The sequence below is a fragment of the Maylandia zebra genome, linkage group LG2 (assembly GCF_041146795.1).
Source record: "Maylandia zebra isolate NMK-2024a linkage group LG2, Mzebra_GT3a, whole genome shotgun sequence".
In the NCBI taxonomy this organism is placed as follows: Eukaryota; Metazoa; Chordata; class Actinopteri; order Cichliformes; family Cichlidae; genus Maylandia; species Maylandia zebra.
The window spans coordinates 17,446,870-17,466,886 of record NC_135168.1 but is presented as its reverse complement, the minus strand read 5'-3'; the positions used below and the strand labels follow the sequence as shown (position 1 = coordinate 17,466,886).

The 20,017-nt window shown below is 40.0% G+C and overlaps 1 protein-coding gene across 10 annotated transcripts in view; it reads left to right on the top strand.

Moving 5' to 3' along the window:
* The window catches only part of LOC101478690 (LIM and calponin homology domains-containing protein 1), an 85,001-nt gene that overhangs the window by 59,394 nt on the left and 5,590 nt on the right, over window positions 1-20,017 (top strand). For 3 of the 10 annotated variants that reach the window (XM_012919770.3, XM_004553683.3, XM_004553688.3), the window contains 17 exons: window positions 990-1,248; window positions 2,495-2,767; window positions 5,153-5,539; window positions 9,005-9,131; window positions 9,390-9,547; window positions 9,999-10,485; window positions 12,119-12,448; window positions 12,779-12,887; window positions 13,002-13,093; window positions 13,475-13,580; window positions 14,179-14,253; window positions 15,719-15,747; window positions 16,355-16,468; window positions 18,025-18,117; window positions 18,301-18,468; window positions 18,936-19,030; window positions 19,467-19,619. In XM_012919770.3, the coding sequence (XP_012775224.3) occupies window positions 990-1,248; window positions 2,495-2,767; window positions 5,153-5,539; window positions 9,005-9,131; window positions 9,390-9,547; window positions 9,999-10,485; window positions 12,119-12,448; window positions 12,779-12,887; window positions 13,002-13,093; window positions 13,475-13,580; window positions 14,179-14,253; window positions 15,719-15,747; window positions 16,355-16,468; window positions 18,025-18,117; window positions 18,301-18,468; window positions 18,936-19,030; window positions 19,467-19,619 (3,055 nt within the window). The remainder of the gene's footprint in view (window positions 1-989; window positions 1,249-2,494; window positions 2,768-5,152; window positions 5,540-9,004; window positions 9,132-9,389; window positions 9,548-9,998; window positions 10,486-12,118; window positions 12,449-12,778; window positions 12,888-13,001; window positions 13,094-13,474; window positions 13,581-14,178; window positions 14,254-15,718; window positions 15,748-16,354; window positions 16,469-18,024; window positions 18,118-18,300; window positions 18,469-18,935; window positions 19,031-19,466; window positions 19,620-20,017) is intronic. The other 7 variants (XM_004553684.3, XM_004553685.3, XM_012919771.3 and 4 more) reach the window with 7 other exon arrangements.

Below are 20,017 nucleotides of genomic sequence, written 5' to 3'. Positions count from 1 at the left end.
AGGAATTTAGGACCCCAAGTAGGGAAAGTCCTTAAGCAATAAACTTCTGCAAAGCCAGGTGTTACCACTGATATTACAAAGCTAACATTATGTTTAAAATCTGATTCACACAGGAAGAATTTACTCCGTGTCTAACTGCGTGCTAATATTTAGTCAGCACAAGCTGCACAATGCAAATTTAGTGATGATTTATGTCACCTGCTTTGTTTCATAAAAACGGGCTTGCATCTGATTTATGCTCTGTGGCAAGAATGCACAGTGGTCTAATAACACTATTAGACCACTGTAATTTTGTTATGCGTATATGAAGGTTTAAAGAAATAAATCTGGGCTTTCTGCCACGAGACTCCTCAATCAACAGTTTTTCCTCTGATCTTATTTTTGGGTTTAATCTCTTATGTCTCCCTCTTGTTCTCCCTCTGTCTCTCTCTTGCAATGACTCAGCAAGATACAGTTTTCTTGCTGTGTAGGATACTTAAAATGAAGTCGTTTTTTATCGTTTTTTGAACACATTGCGATTGAAAAGGGGCTTTAATATAACACATACTTGTGTTTACATGATTTGTCACAAGTGTAAATGGGCTGAGAACTGGGTGCTTTGTAGAGTATATCTGAGTTTCTGATTACTTCTATCACACTTTGAGTTTTGTTGTTTTTAGCTTATTTTTTCTTAGCATTGAGGTAAAGGAAATCAGTATTAGCAGGTAGCATTGTTCCTGCCATTTTGCTTAATTTCAGAACTTTTAATCAGTGTTTCTGTCATATCATATCAAGATGTACAGCATCATACCATGACCAATGCAAAAAAAGTGGTTATGTTTTTCTCATGCAAAATACTTTTTGAGAGACATCGCTGTGTAGTCTCTAAAGACACACAGTGCATATATAACATGTAGTATAGTCTGTTTCTTCCATATGGGTTAAAAAATACAATTTTGATGAAAAATGTGTCCTCTGGTGCCAGTGAACACTTCTGTTCGTCTCATTAGGCCGTGGCAGCGACTCGGAGTCTGACGGCGCTCCTCACCGGAAGATGCCAGACGTTCGTAAGGATGACATGTTGGCACGACGGACGTCTGTCAGCGAGCCACGAACCGCCGTACCCTTTAACCAGTACCTGCCCAACAAGAGCAACCAGAGTGGATATCTGCCAACGCCACTACGCAAAAAGAGCAACGACAAAGAGGAGGGAGGACGCAAGAGCTGGAGTACCGCCACTTCACCTGTAGGGGGTGACAGACCTCTTAGGTAGGTGTAACACTAGAGAGTGCTCTTGTGACTTGGCTATCAAAAAGGCATTTAGTTTAGCCTAACTGAAAATATCATATAATATTATATGTATGGAATACTAAAAGGTGTCTGTTGTTTGTGTGTCGATATATACAATTGTTGTTAAGTTGGGCACAATCCAAAATAAGAAACAAAGAAGTTTAATAGCTTAATGAACAGATTATCAGGGGTACATGTTACACCACTGTGGCTTGACACTGATTGGTGCAGATAAACCCTTTTAAAGCTTGTTTAAAAAGTTCTGGCTGAAAGCGCACAGTTCAGGGTGCGGATGGAAGAAGTTTGACTGCCCAGAAATCCTGTTAATAAGCCTGAAGATGATGGCTGAGATTAGTAGATATGGATGTAGACCATGAAATAATTTAAAGTAATTACTTTAATACAGAACTGATAAAACAAATCAGCTGTTGGAGATTTTTCAATGTTTTAAAATGTTTTGTGTGTGAGTGATGTTTAGGGGGGGTTTGTTTGTTTGAGTTTTTTTTACAGTAATTGGCAAGATTAGGTGTTATGTCAAATTGCATATGTCTGTAATAAAACCTCTCAGCTTTTGATTATTTTTCTAGTATTGTACAGATGTGAGTGGCTAATAGAGGCCAGATGTGGGTTTTCATTGGCTCTAATTCTGACTGAAGCAAATGTCTGAAGCAGATTTAAAACAAAAGGTCTTTTTGAAATAGTCTGGCATGACACCATGCAAATTTCATCACAAGTTTCAGATTTCTGCTTGCTCAGCAGATTCCTTGATGTGCTTTGATTGTCTCTTGTAGCTTCCGATGTTGCTTGTTTGCTATTGACTAGATTGAGTTTGGTGTTTAGTGCGGAGCCCCGCAGGGGACATGGGAGGAAAAAAAAATTAAGACGGACTTTTGCGAGATCTCGCAAAACAAACTCGGGATCTCGCAAAAGTTTTGCTACCCAATTGGTTATTTCCCTATTTTTTTCATCCATCAAAGCTCACATATTGATTTTGCATTTATTCTTTTCCTCTTTCCCTCCTTCTCCATCTCTTTACTTCACCTCTTATTATTTTATGTCATGGTGTGTCCTTCACTCGTTCTTTCCCCAATCCTCCCTACATCTGTTTGTGCTTCATGTCTTATGACCATCATGTTGTGATTATCCTCATGTGACTAATTTTACTCCCAATGTGATTACGTATTCCTGTCCTGTGTGTGTGTTGCATGAATGGGTGATGCCTCAGTCTAAATGAGGTCTGTAGCTTAGAAATCCCTCCTGGAGAATCCCCTAGTCCATCCCCCACCCTGCCCCTTAAACCCTGTACACAGATTCAAAAGGAGAACCACATTAAAAAGGACAAGCACGAAGGGAGGCAGTCTGCATCTCCGCCTTGCATTGAGATCCATACAGCAGGCAAAAGAAGGAGAAGTGAGCCTCTGCCCAGTAGTCTCCCCCAGCCCCAAGCAGAGCCCCCAAGAGAGACTGTAATTCATCTGATGGTCACCTCTGAGCAAAGGTTTTAACCTTCACTCATATTTTCTCAATACCAGATATCAACATCCCCATTCCTTTTTGTAATTACTATTTTTTATGTTTTTGTTTTTTTAATTTAACCCGTCAAGTTTATTTTTGTGCTTTTACACATTGTTTCTCTGATTTTTAAGCAAAAATTTATTTTATATGTGTAAAGTTTTTAGGTGGCTGCAGAGAGCTCTGTGCAGTGTCACAGCTAAGGTGGGGGGGAGGTCAGAAAAGTAAATAAAGTAAAATTACCACACCACTATCCATATCTGCTTTAAGCTAACAGCTCCAAGGTAAATGAAAAACTAATAGCATGTTGTTATTCTACACTCCAGTTTGATAATAATATATAAACAGTATTTGGAGTTGTTTGGGGTTAGAATAGGCATTTTGGGTGGTAGTGCAATAACGTTATGGATGGTATGGATTTTCTGACAGATTTGATAGAAATGTATACGTTTTCTGTAAAAATCTGACCATTTGATTGACAGTTATTCCTGCTATGTTTGGAAAATCAATCACCAAATGAGCAAAATTGAAATTGTTTTTTCAATACTGATGATTTTTCTTTTGGCTCTGCCTAAAACCTCCTGGTGAATGCCAACAATTGGTTTTTGCAGGAAGAAACTTTGCAAGTCCATGATAGAAGAGTTTAGTGCTCAGTGTGTAGAGATCTTTATTATTGTTGGTCATGAGTAGAGTCAGCAGTAATATTTCAGCTGAACTTTTGTTTTTTAAAAGGTTAACTTATTCTACATCAAGTGGTATTTTGCCGTGTTTCATGTGCAAGTTTTGATATATTTGACTCTAATCCTCTTGAATGCCACAGAAAACACTGAAAAATTGATCTTGCTTATTTCAGCTGTAGCGTACCTGTCCAAAACCAATGTTTGTGATAGTCACGATACTCAACAAACATCTCTAAGAACTGTTTTCTTCAAGACAGTTTCCATGGTAGAAAACTTTTCCAGCTGATGTTTAATTTTTCTTTTTGGCATTGCTTTTATCAGATCATCTTTTCCACTGCTCCTTTTATCCAGTCTTGGGTAACAGTAAGTTAGCAAGAGGGTCACATCTTATTTAAACCAGTTTCAGACTGTAATGCACTTGCAGCCTTTTGCTTATATATTTCAGAAAGTCTGTACGCAGCAGGACAGCCCAAAGTCTCAAATTATACATTTGGTGTCAGGAAACAAGGTGAGGATTATGAGCTGTCAAAGAACAATGCCATTGTATATTTTACAGCTCACACAAATCCAATGTGATCGCAGTGCTCCTTGAAAAATGTCAGTTTAGGTCTCTTATGTAATTTCGCAGTCCGGCCTTATCCGGTGTTATTTCCTAGTCAAACCGACGTTTCGTTCACAGTGCTGTTGGAGAGTCATGCCTCCAGTTTCCAGCATTGTCTTCTGGCACAGATGTTGTGACATTGATTGAATATTGAGAATGTTAAGGGAGTGAATCCTCAATAGAAATCGGATGGTTGTCCGAGACAAAGGGGATTTGTAGGATATTTTATATGGATTTCCCCATCTTGCATATTTCCTGAATAAAGCCAAGGCTAGAATTTTTTTTCAATTTCAGCTAATTGGTTTTTGCAATGTTGACACATCCTTTTTAAGAGCTTTTGCTGTTTCACTCAATTAGTTAAGTAGAGCAGATACCCAGTGCCATGTTTTTTTTTTTTAGCTGTTTTTGTAGTTGCAGTAATGACCAAATCTGTTTGACATCTAAAGTATCAGAAATCTGTTGTTCTCTAGATTTTTTTCAATCAAACATAAATTTTGATCAAGTGAAAGGGAGAACAAAAGAACCAAGTGGTTGCTTTCCAGTTATATCACAATATATTTCTATCAAATCTGCAATCATATGCTAGGAGCAAAGCTGCATGCACAACTGAAACATGGACACACAGAAATATACACATATATGTATATATAATATGGATGCACACAAGAATGTACTGTATGTGTCCACACACAAACAAACATTCACAGAGAACATGAACATTCGACCCACCCTCAGGATGTAAGGAAATGAGGCCTTCTTCCTTCCCTGACCCTGAGCAGGCTGGGACTGAAGCCTGGCCTTTTCACTGCCGGCAGCTGGCCAGTCTCTCCCTCCCTACCATGTATTCTGGGAATTTACAGTCCAATAATAAGCCTCCCAGAAAGTAGCTGTTCATCACAGGATGACAAACAGCAGACTGTTTTGTGAATTTTGCTTTGACTTTGTCTGCTCTGAAGGAATTTGTGACCATGCGCTATTTTCATAGATTTATGTCTTTAAAAAAAACTAGGCTTCTCCAGAGGAATGCTGTCTTATGATGTAGGATAATAACCAGGCAGCAAAACGGTTTAGTTTGCTTTGCTTTCTGCAGTACTCCAGCTCGCTTGTGCTCAGAGGAATTCTTCCACCATTCGTCGACCCTAGCAGCAAATGCCACGGCCGCCTCCGTGTTTCAAACGAGCCCCATCAACACAGCTGGGAAGCATTCACCTGTGACACACCAGGAGGATGTCGCAATAAGGAAAGGAGTTCCTGGTTCTCTGGTAGCTGCAGATGCAAAAGGAGATGATAAACAGGCTTGTCAAATACCGACCTCACCCAAATGTATCGTCACCCTGAGTCCGTCTAGCTTCCTTCCTGTGCCCACTGCCATGGCAACCGCATCAACAGAAACGACTGATACGTGCCGGCAGAAGGGAAAGCCACAGACTGAAATGGATGAAGGCACATCTTGGGTGGACAGCAGTCTTCCAGCAAAGTGAGCTCACTCCAACAGCTACACTGTTATTTAATGAAACTTTGCTGCATTAAGCTAAAACGGCTTAATTCACTTCAAAGTGAAGGGATCTTCTATTTCCATGATCCCTTTGAATTTTCTATATCAGCATGTGATCTTGACGTGAGACTGCAGTGCTTCTCTGTGGATGATGAATGTCACTATCTGAAGACTGCATGACCTTTTTTACCTGTTTTACATGAAGGCAAATTGATAGTGCCAGCTAAAATCTGTTGTTGAAAAGGGCTGCATGGAAAGTCTGAAAAGTTGACTTTTTCTCTTATCCTTGCTTTTTTGTGACTGATTAATTTGTGAAAGTAGAAACATTTGAGAATGTGCTTTTTGATTAACTGTGCATGACTTTAGTTGGCAGCTTTTGAGCTGTTCAGGGATTTCAAATTAGGAAACAACTTGCATTCTGAAGTAAATTTGATCCAGTTTGAACCAAAATCAATAAGTAATTCTTCAGTCTATATCTTTGAATCCAAATCTAGATTGGCAATCACACAGTGATAGTTCAAAGTGTGCCAATGAAATTCTATAGTAAAGCTGACTTTAAAGCATATTCCCAGCCACACATCTATCTACCCCAAAACATATGGCAAATAGATGTTTTACTAGGACATACCATATGACAAATACCATTTTTAGCAAACAATCTGCCTGGTCTTGATTTAGTCTTTTTTTTCCCATCTTGTGAGATTCAAACCACAGGCCACACTGTCTCTCACACCCCTCCAACATCACAGAGACAGCTCTGTATGAAGACCTTTGTGGTTAAGGCCAAACCTACAAGTGGTGGTCACAGACACAAAGACAGCTGCATCCTTGATGTTACCCTTGTGCTGTCTAATAAAACATGCATTTCCTTTTTTTTTTCTTTCTTTTTTCAATAGTTTAGTGTCAACTGCATTCTAAGATCATGGCCATATAATGTGTTTTTTAAAATTATTTTTATTTTATGCCAGCAGTGCTTTTAGTGCTGCAGTAAATTTGTGTTCTGGATAAGACTGCCCCCTTGTGTCTGGCTTGAGGTTTGTCATTTAACCTAGGAGCTAACACAACCAAAGATCACCACACATATTTGTTTCAAGCATTAGTAATTAAATTAAGCTGGTGCGTAGTCACAAACTAACTCATTATCAGCTGCAAACATGGCTTTTTAATATTTGCACGCGTGGATGAGATGTTTCTCTCTTCAGAGTGTTGTGTTCATTTGTGATTGTGTTTTCCCTCCATGCTTTCTGACTTCTGTAGATTCAGCCACACAGATTGTGTGTCAGATGATCCGCAGTAAGTTGTCTTTTTACCCCTCACAGGCTCAGCTGCCTGGCATTGCTCTGCAGTACAAAATAGAGCTGGCTCAATAAGTCATTAAATCATTTGTTCATTGTTGGAAATAGGTCAGGGAAGTGGGGAAATCTGCCAGAAATTGAAGGAATTTAGAAAAATGTCACCACTGACAGCAATTTATATTTATAAAAGTTCTATTTTTTCCTTTGTCAATATGAAATTAATAATCTTGTGTTGAAAAAAAATGCTGCATTATGCTGTCATTTAACCATAATATGCTCTTACCAGGGTATGGATCATGTGAAGTGGCCCATAGAACCTCAAACTTTACTGGAATTGATACCCTAATGTCATAAATCATTCCTTTAATTCATCTTTTGGGGCAATTTTGACATGACATGTTAAACACCACATAGTCTACAGAAATGTGGAATGGAACCAAAATGCTTTCTGCAATGACAGTAATTTATCTGATTTCTGTTTTCATAGAGGTATTAGTGGGAATCAGTGCAGCCAGTCGGTGCTGATGTATGACAGCATTTGTTACAAGGCGATCTTATGTGACGACTTTTTTCTGCATGGAAAACATAAATGTCTCACAAATAAGCAGATTTTCCTGCTTGCAGTTAAATGATTTGTGGTGGACATTTTTGGCTGTGTGCTTCAACAGTGTCAAACAGTGTCCCTGGCTCTTAGGCTTATCATGGAAAATATGGCTTCAATAAACCTAGTGCTTTTTTGCCTTTGCCTGGCAACAATCCATTCCTCTCAAATTTATTCAACGTGCCTGCTGCCAAGGATGTGGAGAGGACTTGCTAAACTCATCCTCAGTGCTTCTGCGAGCCAGCTGCATGTGTCATGTAAAGCAGCCATTTCTACCAGCCTGCCAACAACCAGTCCCTTTAATCCCATACACAACAGCTAAAAGTGCAGCATGATGACAGGGGATTGCTTAAGTGCAGTTGCCCCTTGGTGTGAAAATACTGTACTGCTGCAATGTTCTTTAATGCACACACTGCTCAGTGAGAACCAAAAAGCATTTGTGAGTGAGTACCATCTAAGTGCCACTCTTTTGTAACTTATGACTGTAAGCCAAGCGATACCTTTGAAAATTACCTGTTGCCAGCACATAAAAGTACTAAAAATAGACAGGTGCTATATTCACATAGTTAAGACAGTTGTCATTGCTCTTAGGCTTTCTAATTCTGTGATCAACATGCATTGTTGCTGCATGCCTCTAACAATAAAGCTGTACTTTCTGTCTCATCTGTAATGTAAAACTGTTTCGCCATTGCAGAACAAATGTAAAGAGAAATGTAAACTGCCTTTAATGAGTCAATGATTGTATGAAGATCATACTGATTGTTGCATCTGATGAACTCAGATTGAAACTGATATTAAATGTATTTAAATGTGTTTTGAAACATATCGAATCCATCCAAAGAGCAAAGACGCAGAAATCTTTGTTTGATCTGCCGAGGGAACAATGGGCTGGATAAAATCTTAGTTCTGCTTACTAAGCAAGCATGAAGTTTCCTTTAAAAACATGTTTCCATGGAACAATGATTTTATTTTTGGTATCTCTCTGAGACACTGGGACCAGTTTATTTACCTTTTCCTCATTATGATAAATTGACGTAGTTTTTGAACGATGTGGTTTGTTTGATACATTCTGTTTGGACTGTTCCATGGTATACATGGTAAAGCTAATTTTCTGTGTTTATTTGACATTAACCATTTCAGTGGCTCCAGTAGTATAGTGGATTACACACTCGCCTTATAAGCAAAGAAAAATCCCAGTTTTACGGGAAGAGGGAGAAATCCCTTTTGGGTTGCTTCAGGAAGGGCATCTGGTGTAAAAAGAAATCTGCCAGATCAAACATGTAGACCTACTTGCTATGGTGACATCTTATGATTAAGTGAGCAGTCAAAAGTAGCTTTTATTCAACATTAAACATGTTACTTCTTCAAAGTTGCATTGAAAGTATAGAATATGTTAAAGCAGTTTTTTTTTTTTTATATTGTGTTCCAGTGACAAAATGAAAACACCATTACAGTAGTAGTACATCATGTACTATAGAATCACTAGTAGTATAACTAATAAGCCCAGTTTGATTTAAATAATTACTGCTTGTTTTTTCCCCTTGCCTGCAGGAGTGTGAGTATGATCGACATGCGTGGTGAGGAAGAAGCCACGTTACAGCCGCACAGTCAGGTGCGTCATGAGCGGATGCATAACCAGTACAACAAAATGAAGGAAGAGGAGGACCACTGGCAGGATGTGAGTTTCTCAGACATTAGGTCGCTCACTCTGTATCTTTCGGTCTTTGTTTTATGGGACTGACATTTATTTGTATGCAGTTTGTTACATCTTTGCATTACTTTCATTATTCCTTTTTAACTGCTATGGTTTTACTGCCTGTGGCCTGTTATACAAGCGTCTTCTAAAGTCATTTTAGCTGTGCCCCAGTAAAATAACAGGGAGCTCAAAGTGCTGCTGAACCAGGACATACTTTGAATCTGTCTGTATGGGTGTCAGGACCTGGCCCGATGGAAAAGTCGTCGGAGGAGTATTTCCCAGGATCTGATCAAAAAGGAGGAGGAAAGGAAGATGATGGAGCGCCTGATGTCAGGAGACACTTATACCTCTCAGAGGAGAAGAAGCATCAAGACCTATAGGGAGATAGTAGAGGACAAGTAAGTTACATCCACGACAACCTACTGAGAACTGCTTTAATGAGTATACCACAGGAAAGCCAATAGCTCTTTGCTCAGTATGATATCAGAAGTAAAGAAAAACTGGGTCATTCTCAGAGAAGAGAATTATATGTCCCCTGTCATTGCTGTCAGCGGGCACAGAGGTGAATGCAGCTCCTCCTGGAGTTCACTTTAAATAGGTCTCCTTCAGAAATTAAAAGGAAGAGCAGATTGTGTGAGTGATTGTGAAATGACTAGAAGAAACTGATCTTTTGCAGTGAAGAAAAAAAAAGGTCTCTTGAGTTTGACAGCAACCAATCAGCCTTTGGTAGCAATTACAACTGATTTCTGTATCTGTCTTTTTAGACAAAGCTTGGCTAAAGCAAGAGTAGGTTCAAATAATTGTTATATCAACTGCTTTACCTCTGCTATGCTTTCTCTTCTTTCTAAGGGAGCGTCGTGAGGAGGATCTACGGCAGGCATACAAGAAAGCCAAAACTCCTGAGGAGGCGACTGCCATTCTCCAACGTTACGCCCAGCGTTTCTCCATAAGCGAAACAGTCCTCGAACGCCTGCAGCTGCCAAAGTTGTTGGACCGCAGCATATCCGCTGACCCCTCCTTCCCCACCTCACCTTTCCCGCTCTCCCTCTCCCTGTCAGCCTCTCCCACGACACCAGACCCTTTCGATTCTGACTTCAATGGGCCCATGAGGTATCTGCGCCAGCAGTCTGCCCCGACTCCAAAGTTTACTTCTACATTTGAGGCGCGAATCGAGGAGTTTCCCAAAGAACCGTCCTCACACCAGCGGTCTCAGATACGCTCTCGCTCCTCTGAACCGCCATCAACCCGAGCCCTGTCACCCAAACCGGTGCCTTTGCTGATGCCCAAGCCTTATTTCCAGGCCCGACCTGCAGGAGGTGAAACTTGGAACAACAAGGTATGATTGACTCAGGCGAAGGAGGTCAGATATTGACTTACCTAGATATATCTGAATGTGAGAACACAGATGTCAGTATATTTTTTTCATTGCACCACAATTCACACGTGGAAACATTTAAGATTAAGGTGACAACAATTAAAATGTTCATAGTTGTCTACTCCAAATACTGAGTCCTGTTTTTAGCTATTTTTGCACATGAACAATATCAGGAGGTTCAGTCCAAAACATTGGCAGATGTTACCCTCTCTCACACGTGGGACACAGCAGGAAATAATCCCATTCATGTGTGATCTGTTCTCACTATTAGATATACCCAGTTTGGTTTAGGCTAGGATGCTGCCTGGGTATAGAAGGAAGTGCATATGACTCCCACTTTCTTAGTGTCTGTTCATCGAACATGTACATGAACATATTGGACTATGACTATGCACTAAGCAGCTGACAATCCAGCTGCTTTCAACATTTGCACTGCCTGCAGGTATTGTCACAGGAAGCTTCAGGGCTGCTGTGGATATACAGTATGGTGCTTCTTGTTCAGGTTGTGTACACAGTGATTCTAAAGCTTTATTCCTATATACAAAAAAGAAGATAAGATCTTGTTAGTCTAACGGTGATTAAGGCCTTGACCATTTCAAATGTGGTTACTTGCAAGTGTCGGTTTCCCTCCTTGTGGGTAAATTCCTCTCCGGGTCTCTTGGCATTTACATTAGAATACCACAGAACTGCCATGGTGATGAGCTGGCTGGTTTGTAGGAAAATGTAAGACATCCCCTCCCTGAAGAAGCATGTAATGTTTCAATTTAGCTCGAAGTACTCTCAACGGGATCCATTTCCTTTTCTTCTAGAAAAAAATTACAAAATGGGAATTTTCATGATGAGATCTTATGTTTTGGTGTGGAAAAGAGGGAGGGTAAGATTATTATCAGACCAAATGGAACAAAGCACTCTTCTGGAATTCCTTGTCAGGAGTCTGAGCAAAGCCTGGGCTTCAATGGAGCCCTCTGTTCCCTATTGACTTAAGAAGTTGACAAGTAGGACCCTCTCAATGTGAAGTGGGCTCCCGACGGACAAAGAGAGCCCACACAGGCTGCAAGGAGAGGGATGAGAAGGTGGAGGCAGAGAGGGGGAGACTGAGCCTGCATTCACCCATCTTTACCACCGTGTCTTGAGTTACCGCTCACTAGGAGCTCTTCGCACATATATTAGTGCCTCTTGTTCATAGAGGGCAGTGTGGTCTTGTGAGCTGGATGAATAGCTAATTACTAACTGAGAAGAGAGGTTCATAATGACCACAAATGAGGCCACTGGGTTTTTTGGCGTGGTTTATTTTACATTTTTATTCGCAGTCAGTGTTTTTCAGGATTTCTATATTTATCCATGTAATGAATGAAGAATAAATTGGACAATAAGCACCTTCTTATCTAGAAATGAGTGGTTCAATACTGTAATCTTACCTTGAAATTGCATATGTTATGATTTAGAGCAAAATAAATAAAATTGAATGGTATAGCCATATCGTTCAGCTTGCTTTCTTAACATTAATGCATGTTGAAGCCATTTATTGAAAAGCGAAGGGTATAAACACTACACACAGAAAATTAAACATTAAACTTTTTCTCTTTTTACCTAGGTGGATGGTTTGCTGCGAGTAAATGGTGACGTTGGAAGTGACGATGTTCCCACCACACCTGAGAGTCAAGGGAGGGACTCGCCTCCCCATTTTCAGGCATCCCCTTCCCAAAGCAAAAACAGCACTGTAGATGGTGCTGTAGATGTTCCCTTGTCAGAAACCTCACTCCCTCACAGTACCCACACCTCTTCTAGGGAAGGAAGTCCAGTGTCAACAAAGGCAAAGGAGACACAAGATGTTACAGAGATAGCTTCTGAGGACACTCAGGAGGTCCAGGAGGAGAAAGTCACTGAGTCAACACCACCCAGCCGGCCCACCTCACTCCCATCAGTGAGAATTCTGATGTTTTATAGTTATTTACATTTTTTTGTCTTTTAAAGAAGCATGGTTAGTGGGTATTTTACTCCAAGCCCAGTTTTCTGGGTGCAGAGTATTTTGCCTCTCTCAATAATGCCGTATATTGAATACTTGCCCTGTATTCTGTTCCTTGCCATGCATTATATCATGCATCTTGCAATGATTTTGCCCAAATTTAGTTGAGATTGAACTCTTCAAGTCTGAAATATCATGTTTTGTTTGTACTTCTTACACAACATAGGCCCTTTGATCTGCAGAATTTAGTTTAGCATTCAGAAAGAAATCCATATGTGACCCCTACAGGAGCTGCAGAAGCCACAGGAAAGCTTTGGAAAGACTGGAAACCAGACAGCAGCTGCTTCAGAGGAAGAAAAGCCAAATGCTGTAGCTCATCAAAACCCACCTGCAGGTAGTAGTATGCTGACACCTTGTGGTTACTTTTAGAACAAACACGTGTTACTGAAGTTCATGCAACACTGTGCAACTATATTAGTAGATTTTAAACTTCTTGTATGTCTTTTTTCAGAAGCCAAACAAGAACAAGAAATGTCCAAACCATCTAGTGAAGACCTCTCTAATCTTGTCCAGTCTGGGGTTGATATACAGTCATATCAGCCAGTAGGTGATATCAAAACTCAAATTATGAGCCATCTGTCTAGTAGATGTCTAGTGGATAACATGCACTCATAACACAGTTCCACCCCCCAATCCAAGGACTTCCCTCTATACACAGACTACACAACTACCATCACCACGGTGCAATCCTTAATTTGTAAATTTATAACAATATTTATTTATTTATTTTTCCCGATTTTTATATTTGTACATTTTAAATTTTGAATACTGTTCGTATGTATATAGTGCTGCAGACCTGTGCACCTCACCCCCCTTTCTTTTCCTACATATCTGCACTGTGTAGGAGATGCTCTGTATCTCATTGTACATGTGTATACTGACAATAAAAGGTGTTCTATTCTATAATCTTAAATCTACCTGCAGGCCAATGATCCCTGCTCCCGGGAGCTCTTACAGAGGTCAGAGATGTCATCAAGCTCAGCTCCACCAGGATCATCTGGTTATCACCAGCAATGGGAAACAAAAGCAGGTATGTACATGTTTAACACCCAGACATCTGGCTTATTTACCATACTTATTGTTTTAGATGCTTGATCAGCAAATCCCTGTTAGTGCCTGTTTTTCTTTTTGCCTTCCAATATGTCACTTTGCTTTGCTGCTATGATTAAAGGGGCATTCAAAGGTTTGCGATCATGATGAGACTTGTTTTAGCAAAGCCTCGACTCACTTATCATATCGCTGTAGTATATCCCATTTTATTTCATAAGGGAGATGGACATGCAATCCAACAAAACATCAATCAAAAAATCTGCCTTGCTTTATTGTTTTTTTTTCTTATTTGTTTTTATTCATAATTTGTATAACCAAACTGGAATTAATTTTTATGTGGGGAAAAAGTGTTGCTCTTTAAGGGTTTTTTTTTAATTTTTTTTAATTTTAATTTTAGTTTTTTTTATACCAGTTTTCCAGTTTCCACTTACAGTATCACAGGAGGAATGCTGCAATCTGCACCCTCTCCACCTCCTGGTTTTGACATCTATCCCTTATTCTTTCCTCCTTTCTTTCCCTTTCTCCCCTAATTCCCTCTTTTCCTTCCACCTGCACATTTTTATTTTATTTCGCTATAGAGCTTGCAAACAGTGTCAGGTCTTCGTTGGCAACCAGCAGCCCTAAATTACGCTGGGAGTTCTTCGCTCCGCAAGGTAAACTCCCTCCACTCGTGGCGATCACATTTCCGCCCTTGAGTGCTGGTGCACAGGGCTTCCCTGCCGTTTCTCCAAGGGCTAGACCCCAGACCCATCTCTTGTTTATTCCTTCATTTCCAATGTTTTTGTGAATGAACAGTGACGTTTTCTGTGTTTTAAATGTGTTTTGAAGTTTCTCATTCTTAGTATTACTGGCTCATCAGTGTCTTGTTGTTGTAAAAGATGTTCTCATCATGTTTACAGAAGCTCTTAATGAGAAGAAGTGCCCTTTGACAATGTATTAAAAGAAGATTATACACATTTTTGACCTGCTTAACTTTTAGTTTCATGCTTGCCTCAGTGTGCTTCACATTATGGGGGCTTTTCCACCAAAAGCTCTAACATCTGGTGTGTATTAGAGCTCTATTAAAGTTGTGATCAGCATTAATCAGTACCCACTGCAGTGGGAAAGCCAGATGTTGGGTAGGGGAGAAATATATTCTCACAGAACTGTAGTTACAGCCTGTAACTAACAGAAATTTATTTAATTGTGTAAGGTTTATCTGTTGTTTTGATCATTCGAACATTTGACTGTTATTTATAAGTTGTTGTGGACTCCTTTTGCGTAGCAGTCTTTCTGCATGCAAGTGTGAATTTCAAAAAAATAATCTCCAAAAGTTGATTCTGTTCATCTGGACGTAGCGTTTTGTGGGAGAAACGTTTCGTCACTCATCCAAGTGACGTCTTCAGTCTCAGCTGACTGCAGGTTTCCCCAAATCTTATAAACAGTATATTTGCATAATGACTGAAACCAGCCCACTGAAGGAACAAAGGGCTGGGAGGTCAGTTCCTTCATCATAATTATGCAAATTCTCATGACCATTGATCAAAGACAGCCGATCAATGGCCATGAGTTCCATTCACAAAGAGTTGGGGAATGGCTGCAATCACAGCATTGTAAGATGCTGAAAGATGTACCCTTAGGCCCCCTCCTCGATTCAGAGGTTGTTCCCTTTTCACGTAAATGGTCTCCTTGACTCCACGCTCAAACCAGCGTTCCTCCCTGTCCAGGATGTGTACATCCTCATCCTTGAAAGAGTGTCCACTGGCCTGTAGGTGTAAATAGACTGCAGAGTCCTGGCCAGACGAGGTCAAAAAAGATAATGTTCAGCTGTTTTCCACACACTGGTTAAACCTACAAAACCTGACCTAGTAAGAGGCAAAGTTTCAATTTATATCAACATTTTTCTAACTAGAAAGACAAAATAAAACCTTTGAACCTTTGACAAATTATTAATTTACTGACTATGATTGTTGCTCTTGGTGGACTCAGCTCTGTCTTTGTTTTCTTTCATCCCCATTTTACTCCTCAGGAAATCAGCACTTGGCGTGTTGTCTTTTTCCTCAATATCCGAGTGACTTAGTTTGATCCCCTGTGTCCAAATATCTCATTTGCTTTAACCGCTGTTTCCTTTCTCTGTAGAAGAGGCGGAAAAGGATCACCGTGGAAATGTGAGTAAATTCACAAAAACCCTTTTTACTGCTTATCCCCTCCTGCAGTACCATGGGTACACCAGTAGTTTAGCTTAATGTTGTAAAAGTAAAATTATGCGGAAGGGAGGGAATACACAAAATACAACAGGTAAGAGTGAAAAAGGTGTTTTAGACTTTAACAGAAACGCAAAGCAAGAAAACCATTAATATGACTGCATGTGAATCTTTCAGTTTTATTATTCAGTGCTCACATACTGTCATATTTTAGGCGCCTCAGCTAATTATTATAGGACACACAAAGCTGTTTATGTAGCATGCCAGATGATGATGCTGTAGTCGATGGCTGAGACTGCTTTTATTTTATTTTCATTTAAGCTCATCTCTCTCTTTCTCTGTCTCTTCTCTCCTTAGTAGGAGTCCTTTGGCTAGCATTGGAGTAGTGCTGTTGTGGTAGACCAACTATTTCTGTCTCCTCCCTTCTCTTCTTCTACTTTTTTTTTGTGGTGGATGTGTGTGCACTTTGGTGTTGATCTGTGCGTGAATGGGTTGTGGTTGGATGTGAATGTGTGCATGGATATTTGTATATGGTGATATGTGTGTGTGGGTGTGTGTTGGGGTCTATCAGGTGTCAGTTCCGGTGTTACCCCAGGCCAAGCGGGGAGACCGCTGGTCTTGGGACCCGGATGAGGAGCGAAAGCGTCAGGAAAGGTGGCAGCAAGAGCAGGAGCGCATGCTGCAGGTACACAGTATACCTAAAAGAGTCAAGCATGGTGCATGAGGCTGCAAAGTTAGGGGTTAGCTTTCTTATAGAGAACAACATACCTACAGTGTGCTATAATGATATATTGTGTTTTAGCAGCACAAACCAGTTTTGTGGAAAGACATAACAGGTTGTGGTCAGTCTCGGCCCCTGAGGTTTTAATGACATTTAATTGTGAGACCTCAGACTCATTTCTACAAATGAGGTGATTTAACAAAAATAATAATAAATTGCAGCCGGTGTGGAAAGCAGGTGTTGTTACTGAATTTTGCTATTAAAGATTATTTCTAATATGATTTTCTGGAAAGCTTTTTTTTTTTTTTTTGTAACTGGAACTAAACATGAATCCAGACCACACTGCTGCACAGCTGCACAGTCACTGACTTGCTCCTCTTACAGTCGGATGTATTAACCACATTTCATTGCTGCTCGCAAAGCTTGCCTCCATATTTGTTTTGTATTGAACACATCCTCCTGTAAAGGCAAACTCACCCCCATCCCCCCCAAGCTGCGTCTGTGCACACTTTAACCATTAGGTGGCGATTTTGTGCAGTGGAAGAACCTCTGTTTTGGTTTTATTCCCTCACTGTCTCCATCTCAAGCCACAGACAGAGGCAAGGACTCTGTCCAAAGCTGCTGCTGTTGCTGCTGCCCAAGTCACCCTCTCTCTCCTCAATTTATAACAGGTGCATCTCAAGTCCACACACTTGTCAACATTTAATGGAGTTGCAGTGTCTGTTATTTATCAAGCTCATCTACAGTGTTATCTTGAAAAAAGACGAAACAGTGATGAAAGCCGATTTCCCTTCTTTCCAGTTGTTGCAGGATGGTTTGAGATGAGATGCGCTGAAATGGATGAATGTCTGGTGCATCAGTGTACTCATTACTTCCTTTTAGCCTCCCTGCGTCTGTGTTGTCTATGTGTTGTCTTTAAATGGCGCCTTGTTTTTGGGGTTCTTACACAAGTCTAAAAGGTTAAAAAGGTAATCTGAGAAAATATGTTTGTGTTTTTTCTGCTTTTATTGGATATAGGCAGTTATAAACCATACTCCAAACCAAAGAACATTTAAATGGAGTTTTGAAAATTGTGTACGAACCCACTGTTTGAGAGCTTCTGCATGATACGCTTTCTGCTTTTGTCTGCACTGCCTGCTTTTGGTCTCCTTTGTTTGCTTTTTGTTCCTAACAAGCAGATATAAAATCTGTTTTTAGGCATAGCAGTGGATAGGAAGCTAAATTTGCCTTCACATATGTCTGTACATCAAGTTTCACATAGTTAAAGTGCATAATGAGGGTATTCTGCATGGAAATGTTGTAGCGTGTGCCTGTTATTGCAGCTCTCTGTCTTCTTGGACCAAGTTAAAACATTATCACAAGCAGAGAATTTTTAGCATTTGGTTGGCCTTTTGAAAAGTCTCTCAGTACTCTGTTGATGTCGGATATGTCTGCGCATTGCCTTTGTTTTCCAACTGCAGACAGTTTAGTCTTCCTCTCTGCTGTGCTGCATGTCATGTGTTGTGTTGCCATGGTAACAGGAGAAGTACCAGCGTGAGCAGGAGAAACTGAAGGAGGAGTGGGAGAAAGCACAGAAGGAGGTGGCAGAGGAGGAAAGGAAGTACCACGAGGAGGTGTGTGGGTGTGTTTTTTGCTTGACAGCACCTGTGATGGGTTTTTCTGCTTAACAATATCAACTGAATTACATGTAATATGTGTGTGTGAATTTGAAGTCTAAACGTAGTATTTCAGCTAACCTTTGCCCAGCTGGCCACTAAATTATGGTTTAAAATTCATCTATGTTCATATTAAAACAGGAGCGTCGGATACTGGAGGAAACCGTGACGCCTCTGACGCCCCGCTCTTCCGCCCTGCCCTCCCCCAGTCGAGATGAACTCTCCTCTCTCCCAACTGATCCTCAGGACACTATCGTTCGTTCTCTTGCTGACTGGGAACGTAAACAGGAACTGCTGGAGAGGCAATCGGTGAATAGCGCATTGATCATAATATGAGCTGTGTACCGTCACACTGTATAAATTCACCCTCATATGAACAGTGGCCAGAACACCTGCATGTGACATGTTTTTTGTTTTGTTTTGTTAATAAAGTATTTTCGTTTGCTACCTCGTTTAGCTGAGTTCAAGTTAAAAAAAAAAGGTGCAATTTACAATTTACAATATAGTGTATATATGAATATGTTTATGATGCTCCTTGATGCATGCACAAAATTACATTGTTTAATTTGGTCTTGACAATATGTGGCTGTAAACAAGCCACAACCACATATAGAGCACTTCATTGGATTTTAATAGCATATATGATAAGTATGATAAATATAAGTTATTGCTAAATTCATTACTTTTTAACTGGCTCAAGTTATTTTTGAAAGTCACTTAAGAGGACATCGAGGCTGGTCAGCTAACAGTTTGCTGTTTCTTACCTGCTGCCACAGAGGGAGAGCACAGAGAGCATGGATCTGAAACGGAGAGAAAATGACCGGACTAGTGACATCAGCACCGCTGATGACAGCATGAAAACAGCCAGAAGGTTAGTTAAGGTGTCTCCATTAAGTAAATGTTCCAATGTTCTTTCAAATAATAAGTTCTTAATCCACAGTAGCACTTAATGAGGCTTAAATGTTAGAATACTGCTCTATATTTGGTCATAAATAGGAGGGCTTTCTTTGTTTTGTTTTTTTGCAAATGAGTTAAAAGGTTCAGTTTTAAATTGAGAGCCACTTTTGATTTTGATACTTTAGGTAAAGGTAAATCAGCTTAGAAGAGAACTGCTCTCAGGTTAAAATGATGAACTACTAAATGATAAAATGAGATCAGTGAGACTGATCCGCCTGTTTCTGTGTGATGAAACAAATCCTGCAGGCTATGGCCATGACAGTATTTTGTTTTGTGTCTTTGTCTGAATTCTGTGTATTTTTGACAGTTGACCGATCATTTCAGCACATTTCTCTCTCTGCTGTCATCAGCTCAATGAGTCAGAGCAGCAGTCAGGTGGAGAAATTTGGACACAGCCTACAGAATGGCCAAAAGGTTCCTCCGGTACTGGCCAAGTCTTCAACTCCAGTCAAGAAACAACAAGAACTCCCAGCAGACGGCAGCAAACCTCCAGGAGGACGAAGGTGTGTGAGAGAGAACAAGGCTTCAGTGTAGCTTCTGCCACAGTTCCTGAATATTATTCTCTAATAGCTTCCATTTGTTTTCCTCTTCTAAATAGAGGTGGGTTAAAAGCATGCACACAATGCAGTTTCTTGTCCTGACACATATAATCTCCAAATATGCCATGTGTTCATGTTGCAGTGTGATTCTTTAACATTATTTTATCCTCTCATGTCCATTGTCTTCAGTTTAAAAAAAAATTCTGCTTTTTTAAAAAAAAAATAAATAAAATATATATATATATATGTGTGTGTGTGTGTGTGTATATATATATATATGTATGTATGTATGTATGTATGTATATATATATGTATGTATGTATATATGTGTATATATATATATATATATATATATATATATA